This window comes from Montipora capricornis, chromosome 11 (genome assembly GCF_036669925.1).
Source record: "Montipora capricornis isolate CH-2021 chromosome 11, ASM3666992v2, whole genome shotgun sequence".
Taxonomy (NCBI): Eukaryota; Metazoa; Cnidaria; class Anthozoa; order Scleractinia; family Acroporidae; genus Montipora; species Montipora capricornis.
This window is the reverse complement of record NC_090893.1, coordinates 37,732,813-37,755,311: the sequence shown is the minus strand read 5'-3', so window position 1 is coordinate 37,755,311 and position 22,499 is coordinate 37,732,813. Positions and strand designations below refer to the sequence as shown.

The 22,499-nt window shown below is 38.4% G+C and overlaps 1 protein-coding gene across 1 annotated transcript; it reads left to right on the top strand.

Moving 5' to 3' along the window:
- The first annotated feature begins 291 nt into the window (after window positions 1–291).
- LOC138024538 (uncharacterized) lies at window positions 292–11,136 on the top strand. Its single transcript, XM_068871759.1, has 4 exons — window positions 292–511; window positions 6,799–6,903; window positions 7,853–7,915; window positions 9,564–11,136. The coding sequence occupies exons 1-4, from the start codon at window positions 374–376 to the stop codon at window positions 9,678–9,680; spliced, it is 423 nt and encodes a 140-aa protein (XP_068727860.1). The 5' UTR covers window positions 292–373; the 3' UTR covers window positions 9,681–11,136.
- The last annotated feature ends 11,363 nt before the right edge of the window (window positions 11,137–22,499 follow it).

Sequence of the window (22,499 nt, the reverse complement as noted above, 5' to 3'; positions counted from 1 at the left end):
TTAGTAAATTTTCCTGTTGAGGACGTCCCCGTAACTGTTCGGGGCCCGAAAAGCCATTTGTGAGACTCCCATCCGCTCGCTTTAAAAATCGAGTGATCTTTTAGTATGTATCTTTTAGTAGTAGTCTTTTAGTACGCTTTCAAGATGACTAAACGCAAAATAATCACGAAAGTTTTTAATACCTACTGACGGAATTGTGACTCCCGAAAAACTTTCGGGACTTTTCGAGAAACGGACCCCAGGCTCTCTCTCTTATGAAATATTTATTCGATATCCCATAATACCATTCAACAAACAACAGCGATCTCAACAACACTTGCCTAGAGAGGATTACGAGATAATTTTCGGTATCAAAGGAGTTTTTTGGTCGAATATGTCAACGAAATGCGATGACCTTCCTTCCAAAAGAAATTCTAGCTCGTTGGAAAAAAGGTCCAGGACAAGTTATGATTTGAGAAAGAGAGCCAAAGTCTCGTTGACAGTCAGCCATCCATATGAATCAACGCCTGAGGTAACGATGAAAGTTCTTCTTTTGATTTGGTTTAAGTTAGTTTTTGATAAGTGTATTTTAATATTTACTTACTTTTGACAGTCAAAGCTTAAAGTCTAGATGACGAACTATCTTAACTCGTGAACTCTTAAAATCTTTAAGGACCATCGGGCAGGAACGTATCAGCTCGAACGGAATCCAGACAATTCGCCCCACGGACAATAGCGTTTTGCACTATTACTAAAGAGAGACTTTGTCATATGAGCCCCCCGCGTAGACTCAGACAAACATTTCGATCTACTGAAAGGGTCTGAAAGGAAATGTATGAGTGAGGTAAGCGGTAGTGAAGGAAAAAAGAAGAAATCTGTGGAGTTGGTTTCGAAAAAGGAGGTAGAATGGTTAGTACTGAACACTGTTGATGTAAATCGGACTCACAGTATCCAGACAAATGACCATGAATTGCCGAAATCTCTCAAAGAGTTGGAGGAATCAGGAGAGAGAGTCTTCATACCGCTGCCCAAACCATCGTAAGGCATCAAGAAATGTAAGCCTTGGCTAATCGATTGAACGCGGGAATTCTTAACTGTTAAAAACATATATTTGTGCTCTACGAAAGATCCCACAGCAGAATTTCCTATGTCCACCATGAGTAACAAGAAGGTTCATAAAAGGGAAAGCAATTTACCGCTTCCAATAACAAATTTTTCACATTCTAGTTTTGAAAAACGCACGAGACTTTGAAATACGTCTAAAAATAGAGGATACCCAGAGAGCAGTGTTAAAAGGTATCTCTCTGAACTGAAATTCTCCAACAAAAAGAGGTCATGTACAAGGAGACAAAATCACACATGTAACACAATTCTGACTTTTGTCACAAAATACCACTCCGCTCACGAGAAAATAGCACCTGATAGAAAATTAACCACATCTAAGAGAAATATTTCACATGCCTCCCATACTACGTAGTATATCGCAAAGAAAAATACATGAAAGATATCTTCGTCAGAGCAAAACAGGCAACCATTTGCAAACAGCAGGAGTAGCATAAGCCCATCAACACTTAAATTCCAACATGCCAACCTGTCAACCGAGTAGAATAGGGAACAGAACTTGCACTATGGTACCATCTCCTACCAACGTCGAACCTTCTTTTTATTTTTGCTGCAGACCAAGGGCCATTATCTATGCTCGCATCAAGTGCGTGGTCACTTGCACTGTTTACATGACCTTGTACAGCCCCTCACTTGTTTAAAAAGGTCATCATGTTTGCCCGTCAATTTTAACCCTCTACGCTTTTAACACCATTCTAGCTGCTCAGTTGTGTGTTGTTCTGGTTCTCTCTCAAGAATAGGGCCAAGAACACAGTCGATGTCGCTTAAAACCGAAAGAATTGAAGCAAATAATTTATTTTGCCTCATTTCCCTTGTGACTCATACAGACTGAACTTTGTTTGTCTGAGTCACTTGGGGGTCTATAATTTCACGACGTCATTAGTGCAAAGCGCTATTAACCCCGGCAGTTAGCCCCCTGATTATGATGCTTTACAATTAGCCCCCAATGTAAAACATGGGTTAATCACTCTCTGTTGGTGCAGCTGTTAATTCAAAAACAAAAATTGAAAGGATAGAGAGGGCTCTTAATATCGCACATTGTTCAAATTGGCGATATGCTCAATGATGTTTCCGTACGGATCACTTTGATAGTGCTGACGCCACAACCACTACTATGGGTAGCTTTCAAACAGATCTACGGATGTTCCTGTACGAGGCATACTTTGTTTTACTCCCCACCATGTATTTTCAGTGCTCTGCGTGTGGGTGCGCATCTGGGTTGGCAAAGTTTAGGTGATGGTTAACTGTGAGATGATGATACATGTACATGTAGCTCATCTTCTAGGCAATCGTAAGCTTTTCACATGTTGCTCATCATGCATGATCCTGACAATATTTGAGTGTGGATAATTGGCAAGAGTGTATCCTTATCCTTGTGCTCTGCCGGAACAAGGAAGCAGGCCTTGGTTTTGCGGCAAATGCCACCAAAGACCCGATGTTCTTCAATGAAGCGACCTTTGTGATACTTCATCTTGCCAAACTTGGACTCAAAAAGAATTAAAAAACTTGTTGTCACTGACTAAAAAACTTATGTAAAAAAGGACGTTTCAGTCAAAATACCATGACCTTCTTCAGTATAAAATGGCTTACGAATACATTTATGAGTGCTTTAAAAGAGCCGTAGAAACGTCACTAGGGATTGCCAAGGACCTTGTAAATGTCTGGAATGTAAACTTGTTCATTAATGGAATTCGGTTCGCGAATTGAGTGCCACGCTTCTAAAAATAATCGTCGTCAAGGTCAAAATCGTGATCATTTTCTACGCAATATTGGGTTAATAAAGAATTCCTATCTCCGTAAAAATCGCTCTTTTGGGTTCTCTTGTTCTAGATCTTAAGGCCCTTGATGTTTGACCGATATAAACTTTGTCACAGCTTTTACAATTAATTTTATAGATGACTCCTGTTGATAGCTCTTTACTAAATTTGTCTTTAGGTTTTCTTAAAATGGAGCCGACGGTCATTACGGGTTTGTGGGCAACATTGATATTGAAATGATTTAAAGTTCGTGCGATTTTTTCTGAAATTCCTTGAAGGTATTGCAACGTGACAAAACCTCTGTTGGTTTGAAACCGGTTTGAAGAAATAGTGGTACTTTTACAGCTTCTGATAAATTGGTCGGTGTAACCGTTGATCTTTAGAGCGTCGACCACGTGTTGTACTTCAGATAATTTGTCTGCGTCAGTAGAAGGGATGTTCTTTGCTCTGTCGAGGAGCGTTCTAGCTACTGAGCGTTTGTGTTGAGAAGGGTGGTGAGAGTTGAATTGAAGGTATTTCTCAGTGTGTGTGGCTTTCTTGTAGACGCTGGTTTTTATAGTTCCATCGGGATTCCTGGTTGTCATGGTGTCCAGAAATGCGATGGATCCGTCTTTCTCTTCTTCCAATGTAAATTTGATGTGTTGATTAATTGAGTTAAGGTGGGAGTGGAACTCTGTAAGATGTTCCTGAGCGATGCAGACATGGCTATCGTCAACGTATCTATACCACCACTTAGGAGGGTGGGGTGCGCGAACCGAATTCCATTAATGAACACGTTTACATTCCGGACATTTACAAGGCCCTTGGCAATCCCAAGTGACATTTCTACGGGTCTTTTAAAGCACTCAATTGTATTCGTAAACCATCTTATGCTGAAGAAGGTCATAGTATTTTGACTGGAACGTCCTTTTTTACTAAGTTTTTTAGTCAGTGACAACAAGTTTTTTAATTATTTTTATCATGCCTAACTACAACTACGGTATTTTAAAACTTGGACTCATCAATCTCAACAGTTGTACCAGGACTGCCTATTGGCCTTGCATGTTGTTAAATTATTCTGTCTGCACAAACCTCCCGGTAACAGTCATACCAATCTATCACTGTTTCTGGTGAGGTGGTTTCTTCATCTAACGCAGTTTCATGCATTGTTTCTGTTGTATATGCGGTAGTAAGTTTGTGCGCCCAAGTGTACGTTAGGGCCAATGTTTTTTCAAGAGAAAGCTAACTACCAGAAAACCATGAGTTGTGGCAGAGTGAAGCTTGTCCATGGCAGTTTTTTCCAGAGTATCGCCCAACAAATCCATCTCCCAATGCAGTTTATCTCTGCCAGTTGAGTGTGTTTCTGCTGTCAGGTTTAGGGCATATTATTGACGACAACAGTAGATTGTGCTCTTTGCACCACTCTATGCACTTGTGATTGGCTAGAAGTTGAGGCAGTTTCCATATGTTTAGTTCAGCAGACGAAGACGGATTATTAGTGGGCATTTTGGTTTTCTTCACAGTTTGATCTAAAAGAAGGGTTAAGGTCGACCGAGAGATTTTATACTGCAATAAACTTGTGCATGAAAATTTTCCTTAGAGGTTGCACCAATCACAAGGAAACATGGTGCACTCTTCCGTGCAGTGTACTATAAATGTACAGCACGGGGGATGAAGAAAAAGCAAGTCACAGATCACAGAAATACTGTATTAAGCTAAGCAAAATATTTCTGGAGTGACTTTAAGCGTAAAGAATGTCTTCAGTTCTAATTAGGGTTTGGGTTAGAGTTACATGTAGCATCATTAAAGGGATGGGGTTGTTTCAAGAGTGGTAAAACAGGGATCTTTGAACTGCAACCTACGAATTTAGGTTCGATTGTAGGCACTTAGCGCAGCACATGCATGTAATTACTTATCATTGTTATGGAAATAATCAACCAGAATTCAAAATAAATAACATTTTCAAGGTGTGAATTAGCAACTTGACACGTTAGTTCAATGGTCGAGAACAGTGACAAGTAATCCAGAGGTTTACAGTGATATGGTGCTCAAGGTAAGCTGTGAGGGACATATATAAAATGGCAGAGAAAGCCGAGTGGGATCTGGAATAGAAAGGCAATACAAAGGAATCGAAAGAGGAAAGCAGGGACAAAAACGAGCAAACATGGTGTGAGCGAAGAAGGTGAAGAAAAGAGAGAACCTTTGAAATGTATGAGTAACTGCAATTTCAACAAGGAAAAGCAGGTTAAGTCTTGAGGTCTGTGTTTTGAAATGCTGAAGTGATCTTTTTGATGTGGTTTTTCTCCATTTCTCTTGTTAAACACTGTTTTTCATTTAGAGTTACATGTAGATGTACATGTAAGTTAACCCATTGACTCCTGGGAGTGAGACTTGAGAGGAATTGAAGGTGATTTATTAGTTTGCATCTCACCTGTGTGTAATGACACAAGTTAAGGTAGTCACATTTTGTTGCATTTCATTAAGAAATGCCTTTTGTTAATTTCACCCCAACATCTTCAGTGTATGTAGAGTTATCTTGCATGATCAGCTTTCTGTCTTGCCCTGTTACCTGTGCTAGCAGTTGACATTCTGTAACTTTAGTGGAAGCAACTTTCGCAATAGAAAACTAGTCTTGTCTTCACAGAGTGTTTTGAACTCAAAGCAAGTTGTGACACCGGTGTGGTTTCACATCCTACTGGAGCTTAACAACTCTTGATCTCCCATCATTCTCAATGTCCATGATGGAGAGGGTTCTCTGAGGTTGAACAAAAATGCTCTCTGCAAGCAGGAAGCATCCCATCTTAACACTTTTGGCATCTTGTTAAATCTGCAAATGAGTAACCAGTCACTTTGCCAACAGTGAGTACACAAATGTCTTGGGTCATCTTGTCAACCTCAAGAAGTTAGTTTGTGGACAATGTTTTAATTTTCATTGTCAACAAAATAATACATTATTGTGATACTTTCTATAGTAAAGAGAAAAGTGACAGTGGAATGGCCAAATCTTGAACAGGCAAATCTTATATATGTAGATCTTGATAAAAAGTGGTGGGCACATTGAACTGCCTGGTTTTGAATGCGTACAACTTGGGTTGGTCCACCAGAGGATCCTGGTAGACCACAGACATTTGTATATTAGATCGGTTTTGTTTCTCAAATATTGTGGATACTTTTGTAAGATAAAAACGAAAAACCTTCTTTCAGTTACTGAACAGCATATCTTTGGGTGAGAGTGTAGAGATGCAGCAAATTGCTGTGTGGCACTGTGTACAGTACATGTACGAAGAAGGACAAACGGGACGAGGAGATGGGCAAAAAGATTTCCTTGTTTCGTGTTGCACAGGGTAAAAACCTACATGTAACAAAGCAATGGCTTCATGCCATCAGGAGAGACATTGGACGGTATTTTTCCATGAGCAAAGGAATGTGGGTTTGCTCTAGTCATTTTTAGGACCGATGATTGTGGGCAAGCCCCATTGTAAGGGTTGGCCTCCGATGGTGAGCAGTGCCCTGCAAGCAAGCACCCCTGACACCACACTTCACAACTGTCGTAAGGAATTAAGTATCAGAAGCTCCATGTACTAAGGATTCGGCAACTGAATGCAGTGAAATTATCCACACCAAAGCGAGAGTGCAACACTGATTTTGTTGAAAAATCTGAAAAAGATGCATTAATAGCCTAAGTTAAGGATAATCTTTCACCAGCTATTGGGAAGAATGATGAATAATTTTTTCGGAGGGAGTGGTTTTGAAAACTGAAGGAGAATTCAGAAAGTTGTGGATCTTGAGGAGCTGTTATTTTGCTTTAAAAAACTCATTAGTACCTAGCTCTTTACACCAGATTTTCAAACTACATGTACCAGGCAAAAATGGCCGTGTACAACTATTATTGGTTGTCTGGGAAAGATGTAGAATGAGTATTGTAAAGATGACTGGGAGTGTTTGGTTATTTTATTTTCAGGTTTCACCAAGTGAAGAAAAGACCATAAAGGATTTTGAAGTCCCTGCAAGTGGGTCACAATCAACATGTTGGAACTCTTCTTTAGAATTTGCTCCACAGTCACAGGTTAGAGCCTTTCTGTTTCTTTTGATCTTGTTTCCCCCATTTTCTTACTTCACCTCTTTCAAATTGCCAGCTGTGGTCCCTGCAGTACATGGGATATCAGATGCAGTCTGTGTAGGCATTACCGCGAATTTTTGGTTTTTGTTCTTTTTGCAAGACATCATCATGATCTGTGTCTTATTGTGGTTTGAAGAGAAAAAGACAGTTAAGGCTTGTCTATTTGTTTTATAATGTAGTTTTAGTTTTACTCACATTTGTGGAAAATTGGTTACTGAACCATGGAGAAAAGCAATTTCCTACATATTTTGGGTATCAAATTGTACATCTGTATGCAATTAGGGTACAACTGTAACTTCCACCGACCTGAATGTTGTTAAACTTCAGATGTTGTCTTTGAAATTCCTTGCACTCCATTTTTCTTGAAAACTTTGTGAATTTCTTTGCAAGCCCTTGAATTTCACTCCACTTTCAATGGTGTGGACAAGGAGGCAACATTTTTGTGCAGACTTTGGTGTCTTTCTTTTCGATATCCACCAACTTTAAACGAACCTTAAAAGGTACAACAAGTTGCAAAATTATTGTTGTGACACTCCCATCAAAAGAACACCTTTTCTAGCTTCCAATACCTGCTGTATCTTGAATTTTAACCTTTACCACTTCCCCTCCCCTCTCCCCCTTTCAACTTGACTGTTTAAGGCAATATTCTGATGAACTCCGACACTTGCAATTGTACATAGACTAAGGTAATTTTGGAACAAATGACTTACAGTAAACTTGTAGTCTGGTCCGGTCCGGTATTAAATAAACAAAAAGAAAATCAGAACGCAAGTCAACGGCATTAGGCAATGTCACTTTTTTGATCTGCAGGTACAGTATTTTATGTTAAGTACAATGGTGAGATGGCGTCACTTAAGTCTGCTTATGGTACAATTATTATTCCTCGTTTTTAAAGGAAGAGCTGAAGAAAATTTATCGGGATAGGCCATTGAGATGTAGGAGAAAATCTGAAAGTTGGGTAAGTTATGGAGATAATTATGCTCTACTTGTATGTAATTTGAATCAAGATGGTCATAGTAAGTGACAACAATGATAAATTATTGTTGCACAAATTATAAAGACTTATCGACAAATTGCTGGTAGAATTTTGTGGAAGTTGGCATACAAGAAAAACTTTCTAATCTTGGTCTTTTGTTAAGGTGACTACATGCACTGTATTTACAGTAATTTGCTTTTATGACGCAAGGCTAGTCTAGAAGAGGTCTTTAAATCAGGAATTAATATGCAGTTCGTTCATCAATTAGCATTCTGAGACTAGATGTACTTACTGACTTCTGTTGCTATGGATGGCAAGGATTGAAATGGATTGCAACTTGGAATTATTGGGCCAGCTTTGTCAGGCTTTGGATCATCATCTGAAAGAAATAGCCAACAATTCACCATGGACTGAATTCTTTTATTGTTGTTAGGATTATTTCACACATGATTGAAGCAATAAGGGGTGATTCTTGTTAAGTTTTGAGAAGTCCTCACAAAACTTTGATCACAATAATTTTTTGACAGAGCACCGCGCACCGGTGGCTCAGTTGGTTGAGCACCGGGCTGTCAAGCAGGAGGTCGTGAGTTCAACTCCGGCCGGACCAACACTCAGGGTCTTTAAATAACTGAGGAGAAAGTGCTGCCTTTGTAATTACATCTGCAAATGGTTGGACTCTCTAGTCTTCTCGGATAAGGACGATAAGCCGGAGGTCCCGTCTCACAACCCTTCAATGTTCATAATCCTGTGGGACGTAAAAGAACCCGCACACTTGTCGTAAAGAGTAGATCATGTAGTTCCCGGTGTTGTGGTCTGGTCTTTCTGGTGTGGATAGGGTAGGGTGGAGCAGCTCGCATAGGACCTCGAGTCCTGTTCGTGCTCCTTCCCTCTGGGCAGGTTTGCCCAGTAGAAAGAGACAAACCAGATGTCTCGTAAAACAAAACGGTAGTTGCAAAGTAAAATTTACCTCCAGAATGAAAATGTCCACAGGCTAGGGACACTCCATTTTAGTTCAATTTCTTTAAAGATCATGACAGTTACAATGTACAGCCATTTTTCCAAAAAAAAAAAAAAAGGAAAATAAGTTGTGACTTACAGTATGTTACCGTAGAATTGTCAGAAGGGCTTTTAGCTGAGAATTTGGATGTGTGTGCTACACTTTCCATTCCTCAGCTGCTTGTGCTAGGTAAATTACTATATTTATTTACGTGTATGCATGGGCTGATTCTATGTGTCAGTAACCGCATCCCTCTCTCCCCCTGGCACACGACACCATCAGTTAGTTCTTCCTGTTTTGCCCTCCTCTTGTCAATTACCTGACCCTTTGCACTGTCAAAACGACAAGGACTCTTCATCAGCTAATTGTGTTGCATTGTGAACAGGACAGCACAACTTCCTCCCAGAAGTTCTTTCATTCTCTTCTTTCTTGCAAATACTTTGTTTTAGAAATGTGTAAAAGTACAAAAACGAAAAGGAAAAAAAAATCAAGTTTGTGTCAAAATAAATTTGTTTGACACTATGGTGCCATTGTATGTGACTGCTGTCAACAAAAGCTTCATTTTTCTCTTTGCCCCACCATCCTACCCTGAGGCTACGAATCCTAAAACGATCCTTGTCTTTATTTTGTCAGGATTCAGAGGAAAGTGAGGAAGAGGAGTTCACAGAGGAACAGTGGAAGCAAACAGAAGCACATAAGTTGTTGCTGAACTACTTTGTGACTATTGCAAAGCAGTTGAGCACAAGCTAATTGGCCATATTCAACAATGGTTTTGTATACTTCAATTGGAAAAAGAATACCTTATGAAACAAGTACTGTGATCATGATGGTTTAATTTCTTTTATGACGTAGAGGGCATTTTTCATCAATTTTGTTAATGATATTGGCCAGGGCGAAATTACTTTCATTATGCACCTATCATCGGCCATCCCCTGGGGGGCAAATACCACTTTGTTTGGGGACTTATAGGGGGTTTTGAACGATCATTTTACCCTGCAGGTGGGGGAAATGAGGGAGGTTTGCTTTCCGGAAAACAAGGAACTTCGTAAAAGAAATAGGTCAATTTCAAGTTGTCTTACATTAAGAACAGAAAGACCGCTGTACAGAAGAATGCGGGCTCACCTTCTCGTGGGAAATGGCGGAGTGCGTTAGCTCAGGTATTGTAATGTAAATCCATTTCCATCGTGTTATTCCTTATATTTGCTGCTTCAGATATAACAATGGAAGACAATTGACTAACATTAGACTTAGTACTCTTTGCTAGTCACTTGAGTTGGGTCATCTCATTAAGTTTATACTCTCAAGTTTACTGAGGTTTGATGCTGTTCAATATGATCCCCATCTGGGAGGGGGAATTTCTCAACTTTGATTGCTCTGTGTCCCCTTTTTTTGTCTCCATACCTTCTCTGTAATTTTGTGCCTTTGGAATTACAGGAAATGTATGGCAGAAACTCTTTTTAATAAAATAATTTATACATTAGCCATTCTCTCCAAATTTATTCTGCCGCGCCTTTGAGCGCATATCTTCTGTTTTGGAAAAAAAAAATTGCATATCATGAAATTGAATACTTTTCATCGTTTTGAACTTCTTACAAACCTTTGAATTGGGAAAGATTTCATGGATATACCCACCACGAGTCCCCTAGGTTAAACTCTCATTTCACAGATAAAGTCCAAGTTCCCATTTCAGTGATTAGGTCTAAACTTTCGTTTATCTTATTGCTATAGCAATATTTAGTTCTAGAAACTAATTTAGAATGGTCATTTTTTTATTGTTAGGGTTGGTGTGTATATCCATGATATCCTTGCCTTTGAATTTCTCTCCATCTTGCCCTGATTAGCAATGATGCACTCAAGAGCGTGAACTCGTCTATATATTAATCCTTTATTTTGCTCGGCCCCATGCAGTTACTATATTGATGAAAAGTGCACCATTTTCTCAATAATGAAGTGGGTACAAATGGCATGTAATGTAAAAGAGATACAGTAAAGGAAAATTTATACCCACATGCATGCCGACGTTGTCCGCAAGACTTTAGATTTGGTTATTTCACATTGCTGTTGAAAGGCAAATGCTTCTGAATGTAAAGATGTAATTACAATGTCTGTGAGCAATGTAAGTACATGTGCAACTCGTGTAAGCCAGTAAGGTTTTGTAAATGATGTATGAAGACGTAATAAACTTCAAAACAAAGCTAAGCTAAAATGTGAGCGCAAACTACTGTTTTTGTACATTTATTATGTGTATTTGCATGTGACACTTACGCTGCTTTAGCTGTTGTCGTCGTGTAATAATATTAAGCTTTTCTTTTAAGGCTGAAGAACATAAAATAAGGGAGGTCTGTTCAGCTTTAGTGGCAAGGAGAAATTAGATGTGTTAAGCACTTTTTCAGTCTTGGAGAATATACGGTTTGAAGAGAGGGAATGAAGAGTGCCCGGTATGTCACAAGATGGAAAAAAAAAATACACACACACACGTCAACACATGGTAAGAAAAAATATTCTTTGCTCTTATCCTGTCTCCTTGTTTTTTCCTTTAATTGGACCATTTTTGTGACCTTTTTCTTCTAATATTACTGCCTTCCAAATGATCTTAACTAAACAAAACCTTATTTTCCGTGTGTTGCCCACGAATTGCCGGTGTGAGACTATGGTTGGCCGTTTGTTGCAAAGTTCAACAATGTATATTTGTATGCAACAATCTATATTGATTCAACTTCAACACGGGATATTTTCATTTAACGACTACATTCATTCAACTTCAACACGGGCTTTGTTTAGTCAACAAATATATTCACTCAACTTCAAAACGGGCTATTTTTGTGCAAGAAGAATATTTATTCAACTTCAACCCCCAAAGCTACGCTTTTTGGAACGAATATATTTATTCAACTTCAACAAAAATATTTTCATTCAACAGAACATATTCTTCAACTCTTCGCAAGTTCCCGGACATCGATAAATTCTTATTCAACAAACCTCCACCTCCCTATCCCCCTGCTACCCATTGTTAAAAAAGAAGAGCGAGACCTGTTAACAGCATGGCGGCCCATCGCGTTGGAGCCTAAAAGAAACTATTTTTTTGCTCTGACGAGCGTGCCTTTGAGGTTTTAAGTAGATCCAGTTCAGTATAGACTGATTTTCTATGATGTGCCATTGTTCTACTAACAACTTTTTAAAGATTTTTGATCGCTGGGTGGTACGTGACAAAACGAAAAATCCTGTCGTTTGTTTTTTTCTTTTGTGTTAGAGCCGATGGTCTAGAGCATAGTTAATCGAGGAACTGCTTATGAAACCTTAAAACCTTAAAAAGCGAGAACAATGTTCTCGCAATCGATGTTGAATTGACCGTGGCAGTGCACAATCTTTTGTTTCCGCTTCGCATGGGTTCGCAAATTAGTTGCACATAAAGTAATGGAAGATTTGATTGGTTACCTTCTCAAAAACAGGTGTGTTTTGTGCACCGTCAAGGACCCCGCCAAGGCCAAAAATACAGACAAACACACGAAACAAAAAGACTTGTCGAGTTTCATAACCATCTCCCGGCATTAACTATGTCTAGAGGCAAAGTTGACCTCTATCAGACACCTTTCCACGATAGTCTGAAATTTCAGTCGTCTCCTCCTGCAATTTCAGACTACTTTCCACGATTGTATTTGGATAGGCGCGTGCTCTCAGGTGGTTTATTTATGTATTTGTTTATTTATTTAATTTATAACGGTAAAGAAATTCATCAGGTACAATTCATCAGTTTCTAAAATCCTAAAATCTAAAATCCTAATCCTATTATTACATTAATTTACAAAATAAGCTACCTACAGACCTGATTTCCATGACTGCCGTGTATTTAAAAATTTAAATAGAGAATGCGTTTAAATTGGTCTATGGAACTAGATTCCCTAATGTTACGATGTAAGATGTTACAAAGAGTTGCACAGCTGTAAATAAAACTATTTTTCATGTCGTTTGTTCTCGGAAAGGGAACAACAAGTTTATTTGCCGTGTCCCTCGGAGCATAGTTTGATACATTTCGCGTTACAAATTTAGACGTAAGATATTCGGGAACCAGTCGATTTGACGTTGAGAATTTAAGTCTTTCCAGCTGAGTTTGTGAAACAAGGAATTAACATCAGCGTCATAGCTCGATGAAGTTAACACTCGTGCAGCACGGTTCTGTAGTTTTTGAAGCTTGTTAATAATGTTTTACCACAATTACTCCAGACTAAGCTGCAGTAATCAAAATGGGGTTGAACTAGTGAGTTGTATATACTGAGTAAGGTTGATTGAGGCACAAATGGCTTAACTCGCTTAATGGCTCCAATTGCGGAAGCAATCTTTTTACACAGTTTATCAACGTGGAAATGCCATGTTAGAGTTTCGTAAACATATATTCCAAGTGATTTCACTGAGGAAACTTTTTCAATTGGAAAACTATCAATGGAGAGTTCAAGAGTATCGGATAGAGTGCTTAATCTTTGCCTGGATCCGATCAACATAAATTCAGTCTTTGTAGAGTTCAATGTAAGTTTTTTAGAAACAAGCCATTTGCTTAGCTTCTCAAGGTCACGAGATAGACTAGACTGAATCAGATGTAAATCAGAGCCAGCATAAGTAATATGTGTATCATCAGCATACATTCTAGGAACGCTGAACGATAGACAGGCAAATCATTAATATAAATTAGAAATAAAAAAGGGCCAAGGATCGTTCCCTGTGGCACACCGCATTTAAGAGTGGTAAAATCAGAGAGATAACCGTTAACGGAGCACCGTTGTGTGCGATTCATCAAATGTGATTTAAACCAACCAAGCGATTTCCTTTGAATTCCGTACTGATTCATTTTAGTTAATAATATCTCATGATCAACAGTGTCGAAGGCCTTGTTTAAGTCGAAGAACACTACGGCATTTACGTGGCCACGATCGATATTAAACGCCCAACAGTCAGTGAATTTCTCAAGGCTCTCTTCAAATGTTGTTTTCGAAGAGTTTGTTCTGAGCAGTCTAATAGGCCATGTTCGATATATCAATCTTCACAGACGGCTACGAGGCCTTATGGTTGAATTTGAATATTGTTTTGTTTAGAAATCCCCCTTGAGACTTTTGACACAAAGAAAACAGAACTGGGCGTAAAATTTGACCATAAAATCCCGTAGCCATGCCTGATATTGGCCTGTTGCTGCACCTTTAATATGGCAAGAGGGGTAGGGAGGTGGAGGTTTGTTAAATAAGAATTTATCGATGTCTGGGAACTTGAGAAAAGTTGAATGATTATGTTTTGTTGAATGAAAATATTTTTGTTGAAGTTGAATAAATATATTTTTTCCATAAAACGTAACTTTGGGGGTTGAAGTTGAATAAATATTACGGTGGCCCACATCTGCAAACACAACAAACACTTTTCCAAACGCAACACACTATTATCTGAACACAACAAACTATTATCGAAACACAACACAATATCATCGAAACACAACACAATATTATGGAAACACAACACTGTATGATCGAAACACAACACAATGTCATCGAAACACAACACAATGTCATCGAAACACAGCACAATGTCATCGAAACACAACACAGTATTTGCAAAACACAACGCAAAATTTTCCCGATTACGTAATGCAGGATGTTACTATACAAAGCATAAACCCATCATTACTCGACCCAGTGGCGGGTTATGCGCCTGAAATCATTCCCCGCCATTTTGTTTGTCATCTTTACATGTGGCGATCTGTCGCGAGAATGGATGTATTTTTTAAGTGCTTGAACTGCTCAGAAGAGCTCGAGGAAACTTACCAATACTGCTCTAGATGTGCAGCAGCCGTGGACAAAGAGGAGGTTCTCATTCGTTATAATTTTAAGCGTGGGTTTGATTACTCGGTTATATTACTCCTTTTAGATAACAAGTACCATGCAACAGAAATGTCTATGCGTACTTTACACGACAGACTTCGCGAGTACCGATTAAGAAGAAGGAATGCAAACAGTGACGATGCCGAAATTTACGAAGCCATTCAACAAGAACTGGACGGGCCAGGCCGCATGATGGGTTACCGAGCTATGTGGCACACCCTTCGTTTGGATTACGGAATACAGGCACCAAGAAGAAAGGTCGAAGGGATTTTACGACAAGTTGACCCTGAAGGAACAGCCTTGCGAAAGGCTCATGCACCAAAGAGAAGGTCGTACACTGTTGCAATCGGGCCAGGACCCGCTGTGGAAGAGCATCACGACCCCCTGTGAGACTAGACTTTTAATGTGACCACCCTACTGGGGACATTTGTCGTGTTAATATTATGGGGTACCAGAACATGTGCTTTTCGCTCGAAGAACTGTAGTCATTATGTTCACTGGCGAAAAATGTCTGCGCATGAGTCGCGAAATATGGCACGTAACGCTTTTCTGGGACTATGATTGGCTGTCATGAGAAAAGCACTCCCGAGAAGAACAGAAAAATGGCATTCTCGTCACCAGAGCCTTGGATCGACCCACAGTCGCTCGCTCAGTCAAGAAAAGAGCTCTGGGGTCGAGACTGAGAAAAATGGCTGCTGTTTGAGGATTGGTAGGTTGTTGGTTTCCGTTCTTTTCAGAGCGATCAAGGCTAGTTTTAACGCCAGTTTCAAGTGGAATGTATTCTTAGAGAACGTTAATGTTGTGTAACACGTTTGAAACTCCAATCCAACTGGTATCCTCGAAAAATTTGCTCCCGGAAAATTTTATTTCGTGGCATAGGAGCTGCGAAACAGGTGAGTTTTTTACGCAATTTTTAATGTGGAAAGTTTGTTGCCACCGGGTACAAAAAGTTACTGTAATGTGCAGAAAGGAGGATTCCCAAGGTTTCCGTTCATGTGTGAATTGGCTTGTACCAGGTGGCAGGGAAATGGCAATATTGTTCAACGTGAAGGTTATTTTTTTCTGCGTTACTCCTTACGATCGGCACCTCTACATGAATGATCAATGATTCGATCAGATGTGAATTTGATTTTGAATGTGATTGTGTCATTGGGAACGTAACCCTAGTATCAAATATTTTAAATAGCTGCTTTTAAGGTCATTTATATTCCCTTTTCTGGTGAATGTCTAAGTTATTATATTTTTTTAGTAGTCACAACTTAACGATCCTTGCGTTCAAGTAGTTACCAAGTTATGGACTTGCAATTAATTTGAGTTTAAAATCAAAATCAAAATCCATGTTAGTTAAAATAATGTTTGGAAGAACAGAAGTGTAGGTACAGATGTATATAGATCTCTATAGATTCAGGTTCGTGACTGTTTTTCAAATCTTTTTTTTTAGACTGTTGTTTTCTGGAAGCATTAATGATGTAATTTTGGTTTTAGGGGACTGTCTTGTGTTGTTGGATCAAGGAATCTGTTTTGAGTATGGTTGACAGTGGATAGTTGTTCCTGAAAAGGCTGAAAGGAAGCTTTACTGCCTTGGACTTTTTTTGGTTACACCCCGCATGTTTGTTCTTTTCTTAGATGGCAAAATTTATTAATATATTATGTGATTAGGAACTGCAGCTAGAAACAGTGTCCCATGCATAAGGTCTTATTGGGTTTGATCTTGGTCCTGCTGGACTTCAAACATGCTCTACCATTTTGCACAAGGAACTTAATTAATTGTCAATCAACCGTTTCCTTTTGGTGTATTTGCAATATGATCTTTGGGTAGCAATTGATTTACTTTTCTTTTCCCTTATGTGTAGATATCCTATGTCTGTCACATAGTTAGTTTTAAGCTTTTATTTCCTGTAGTGTATCTTTATTATAGTTAGCACATGACCCCACAAGCATGTATTATTGCTTTAATATTGATTGTGTTTGAATAAAAGATATTGTTGTCTTGTCTTGTAGATAATGCCAACAACAGCCTCAATTGTATTTGCATTATTTCTGAATGGTACTTTTAAAGGGTAAACCATTAAAAAATGTACATAGTTTGCAGGAGGTCAGGAAAAATATTCAAAATATTCACTGATTTGAAGTTCCTGAAGCAGGTAAATCTTGAAGAGTTTACGTAACCATATTTGGAATATACGGCATTTCTATTTGCGAATGTTTAAGTCCACAGAATTCAGACTGTTGACTGCATGGGGTTCCCCATTGACGAGTAAAATCGTCTGGTGTTAGACAGAGCAAAATACTCTGGCTTTAGACAGAGTAAAATCCTAAGTATGGCCGGATTAGGGGCGAAAGGGTTAAATTCCATCATTACTTTCATTACTCTTTTTCTTCATTTGAACGAAAACAAAGTGATTAATCATCACCTCCACCATTGCTATACAACTGCATTGGCTTTTCGTCTCAGTATCATAAGCAGTACAAATCCACAAATTTTTCTCCAAAAAGGAACAACAAGAACACCTGTCATTTTCGTAAGGGAATCCCCCTTGGGGCAGTTTGTTCACTTCACCACGATTGTTTAACACTATCCAGGTACTAAAGCAAGGATAGAAATTGATTACAGCTTAAATAGATTGGACCACTTTTTTTACTTCTGACACTAAATTATTGCATTCAACCTTAATTTATTCATCCTTTGAAATGGTAGGAATGATTACTATTATTTACAGCAATTGCTAAAAATTCATTGCATCTAATGTTGAAATACATTGTATTTTTTAGATATGATTCATGAGTCAACGAGTTAGTGCAGTTACCCTAACCCATAAAATGAAACCTAACCCTGCTTAGGCCTAATCACTGAAACAAGGGCTTAGGCTTAATCAATAAATTATTGCTAATAATATTGACTGTGTGTCTCATTGACTCATTGACTAATTTACTAATTGACTCATAAATCATGGGACCTCTTTACATATGGAAAGGTAACAGGAGTTATTTCTGTGAAGTCTTATCCAGAAAACTGCAACATGGGATTATGCACCTTTGAAATGTAGCTTTGTATGCTTTTGTTTAATGTCTTTGAACAATTATTACAGAAATATGAAGTTATGGTTTTTTTTAATTAAAGTTAAATCTAATGCAAGAGGATTAATATTATTGAAGCAGCTGTGTTGCAACCAGAGTCCGCAAAGAGAGGTTAAATAATTTGTTGTACTGGAAGTACTTAGTAGGCCAGCGTGAAATTTGTGAAAAGTTTTGGAGGGTGGCACTGAATCACCTTCAACAAGTTTTCTAAACTTTAATTGAAGATACCTTATTTTATATCCTCCTGCTGTTTTATTGCTAGAAGATAAAATCAATTCCTGATTAAGTATTTTTGTTGTCAATGAGGTGAAAGCATATTATTAGCAGTAGTAATATTTTGTTATGGTAAAATTCTCCCTGCTAGTAAGCTGCATTTCTGAATCAAATTCTCAACTTAGAATGTTGTTGTTTTGGCTATTCAGAGTTAACCTAATCTATGTTTACTTCTATAATTTGGAGGGAAGCAAACAATTGGCATTTAAATTTGCTTGGAACAACTATAACAATATATAATTGCAACTAAAAGGTTTCCTTCTAGTGTACCCAATATCAGGTGCTATGACATGGTTATTATTACTGCTAAATTCACTTTAAAATTTATTTTTGAACGACTGAAATACATTTCTAAATTTTCCCCTCGGTCTTAATAAATTTTCCTCTATGGACCACTAGAATGGCAATTTTAACAAATTAATTTGGCACATCCTCGGTGTAAAAACTTGTGAAACTCACAGATGACGTAACACAAAGGAAAACAAAAGAGCAAAAAGACATCAAACAATAACCTAACCCTACCACGAGCTAACAAAACAAAGAAAACGTTTCACAGGTTTTTACACCCAGGTAAACCCCTTAATTTTGAAAAAAAAAAGCAAAAATCTTAACATTTTCTGTTAGATGCGGGCTCCCGCGGAAACATCGTGTAACCATTTAGTTGGAAGAGAAACCCTTTGGAAATTTAGTGGTATCTTTTTTTGTTCCACTTTTTAAAAGATAAACGCATGAATTGAAATCAAGATGGTAATCCATTAGCTGGTAAGCTCCATAAACGAAACACCACTCGAACACTGTCACAGCAACCGAGACTCGCGTTGGCCTTGAAATTTTTAAAGAAATTTCCCTCGTAGCACTGTTGGCTTAAAAGAGAATCTCGCTGGCATAGAAACGCACTAAGCCGTCAAACATTCGTCCCTTTTACTGGCCCGAACAAGGGTTTTTTTTGTGTCGACGGAGATGACAGAGATCTAATTAACACCGAATGGCAGCCATGTTTGATTTGAGGTATTGAAGTCACATGACAAGGCCTCGACCAATCAGACATTTTTCGCCAGTGAAGTCATTATGCGAAGCGTGTACTAGCTGTACTAGCAGTTTCGTCAGATCATTAAAGTTATTGTTTACCGTTGTCGAGAAAAAAGGTTATTTCGTAGCCTGAACCGAACATTATGGTCCTTCGAGACGGATTTGAGGAACTTTTGGCAAAGCAAAACACTAAGCAGAAGAGTAAACATCGAGATAAACGAATACAGGATTGAATATGGCAGACAACTGTGCATCGTCTCAGTTAGCGGAGGAAATTGTGAGTAAAATGCCTTTTTCCCAAGTCAAAGCTGAGTTACAAAAGAAAGGACTACCAGCGAAAGGAAAGAAACCAGTCGTTATGGCTCGACTTAACGTTGCTATAAAACAAGAAGAATCTAAGCCTTCGTGTTCGCAAAACGAAAATAAGAAATCGACTTATAAAGTCCATAAACGAGCCTTGCCAGCAGACAACGGGCCTGCAGCATCAACTGGTGAACATTTATCGTCGCATCTGCCAATCATCAGTTAAGTAATATTCAGTTGTTAAGAAGAAAAGAAATGATCCTTAAGATGGACGTTGATGCTGTGATACAAGTAATACTTGAGACGAGCAAAAGTTCCAGCAACAAGGTCGTAAGAATGGAAAATCGGGTTCAAAAGTTGAACGGTTACATAGAGAGTTGCAGTGAGATAAGAGATTAGTTCATTGCACTTATTTCTGATGATAAAGTTGCTGAAGAAGCTCAAAAGTGGATTGATTATCAAGGAGTGATTGATAATGCTTTAGACATAGCTCAAAAGTATATATCTAAACAATCAGTTTCCAAGGTAGATGAACAAACCACCTCGGGTTCAGCGGAGCACAAACAGTCACATTTAAAATTACCAAAACTGGAGTTGCCCAAGTTTGATGGAGATGTTTAAAATTTCAAAATTTTTGGGACCAATTCGAGGCTTTTGTTCATGATAATGACAATGTGCCTGCTGTTCAGAAGTTCACCTACCTGCGTTCAGTACTTGAAGGGGTTGCTTATCACACAATCCAAGGATTTGAAGTCACTAGTGCTAATTATCAGCATGCTGTCAATGTTCTGAAACATCGCTTTGGTAGGAAGAGAATAATTATTTCATCTCTGGTTAAGTCAATTGTTCAGCTGGAGCCAAGGTCAAGCAAAGGGCTAGAGTCTTTGTGAGATCTCCATGACACTCTAAAGAATCGGATTAGAGCTTTGGAGGCCCTGGGTGAAAAGCCAATGACCCATTCTTGTATCCTCCTCCCAATACTGGAAACCAAGCTTCCACCTGAGTTATCTGTGTTGTATCTTGTTGGTTTTCCTGTGCTGGGCATGCGTGCGGAGAATGGTGCGGACATGAAAAAAAACCAATGTTCTTTTGCGAGGATAGTATTCGTCTGAGCTGTTCTCCAAATTAAACTGGATGACCATAAATCAACGTGTAGATTATTTTAGGTCCATAATGATGTATAAAACCATTAATAAATCTAGCCCTAACTATTTACATAATAGGTTTGAGTATGTTAAAGATAAACATCAAATTAACACAAGATCTGCCGCAAGTGGAAACCTGTTTATTCCTAAGCTATCTTCTAAGACAGGACAAAGGTCTTCCCTGTACAGGGGAGTAAGAGCTTTATCTGTAGGCGCTAGAGACTATAGCCTAGAAAAAATTAAAAAATATGTGGCCGGAATTGTTTGTAATTAATATATTTGTAATTTATATGTTCTGTAATTATTATATTCTAGTATATATATTTATTCTTCTATTTTTTATCTTTGTAATTTATTTTTATTTTTATTTTTTTCTAAGCTTTAGTTCTTATTCCGTACAGTAAATTGTAGTTCTGTAGATAGAGGACCGCCCTAATTAACTTAAGAGTTAGCTTGGTGATATCCTCTGTAAATATTGTTTATTATTATTATTATTATTCTGATACATAACAACTGGCGAAGAGGATGGGATCCAGTAACTGTATGAAATAACACTTTTTTATGCTTCTGAAAATTTTGCGTTTTGGATATCCCTCGTATTTTTGCTTATTTACACGAGTTTCGATTTCCCGCCGTTGGCAATGGGGGCTTACTCATTACTTGGTTCACTTGGCGAGTTCGAGCCGACCACAGAGTTGTTCTCATCGTATTTGGAAAGATTGGATCAGTTCTTTATAGCAAATGACATTGGTCAATGTGCTGCAGATGCAACTGACGCTGTCCGACAGGCAGCTGACAAGAAAAAGGTGGCGGTGCTGATTTCTGTTATGGGGAAAACATCATACAACACTTTCTGTGATCTGTGCATGCCTGACAGTCCTAAACACAAGAAATTCAAAGAGCTTTGTGATCTCCTTAAATTTCATTATAAACCTAAAAGCTTGGAAGTAGCAGGAACATTCAAGTTCCACCAGTGTAAACAGCAAGAAAACGAAAGCATTGTGTAATGAATTAGCACATTTTGACTGGGATGCAGAAGTATTTAGTAATTTATATGATATTAATGCTATTTATAGCTGCTGGTTTAAGCATTTTCATGATATAGTGAAGACGAAAATTCCAAGCAGGATAGTTATGATCAGACCTCGTGACAAGCCGTGGATGGATAGTTCTGTTAGACTGGCTATGAGAAAACGAGATCGCTTATTGAAATTGTATTGTAAATATAAAACGCGACCCTCTTGGGAGAAATATCGGCAACAGAGGAACTTGACTACGACATTAATACGTAAGAATAAGGCCAAGTATTTTCATAAAGTAAATGCCAAATTGCAAGATGCAACAACTGGTGTTAAGGCGTGGTGGAGCATTGTTAAGGGACTTTACGGCGAAAAAGTGCAATCTACCGTTTCTACTTTGATTGAAGGTGTTAGGCAAGTTACTAATGCGCGAGAAAAGGCAGAAATATTAAATGAATATTTTTGCGATCAGAGTAAGGTTGATGATAGGTTTGCATCCCTTCCAAGGGATTCTTCTTTTTTTCAGAATAATGCATTTTTATCTAATGTTTTTACAACGGAACGAGAGGTTTACAATCTACTTAAGACTGTTGATGTTTGCAAGGCGTGTGGACCTGACGGTATAGGGAATCGCATTCTTAAACTTTGTTCTGGCGGTATCGCTTCTTCGTTTTCAAAGTTAGTTAATATCTCTTTGTCTTCTGGTGCTTTTCCGTGTCAATGGAAGTTTGCAAATGTCATTCCGCTGTTTAAAAAGGATGATCGCCAGTGTAAATTGAATTATCGTCCTGTGTCCCTTTTGTGTTCTTTGTCTAAGATATTAGAGAAAATTGTCCTTATTAGACTTTACAATTTCTTACTTGA

Bases quoted from the DNA above. Each gene is read 5' to 3' on its own strand.
- LOC138024538 (XM_068871759.1), top strand. From the start codon at position 374: ATGTCAACGAAATGCGATGACCTTCCTTCCAAAAGAAATTCTAGCTCG. The intron at 512-6,798 runs GTAACGATGAAA...TTTTATTTTCAG, and splicing joins CATATGAATCAACGCCTGAG to GTTTCACCAAGTGAAGAAAA. The intron at 6,904-7,852 runs GTTAGAGCCTTT...TCGTTTTTAAAG, and splicing joins AATTTGCTCCACAGTCACAG to GAAGAGCTGAAGAAAATTTA.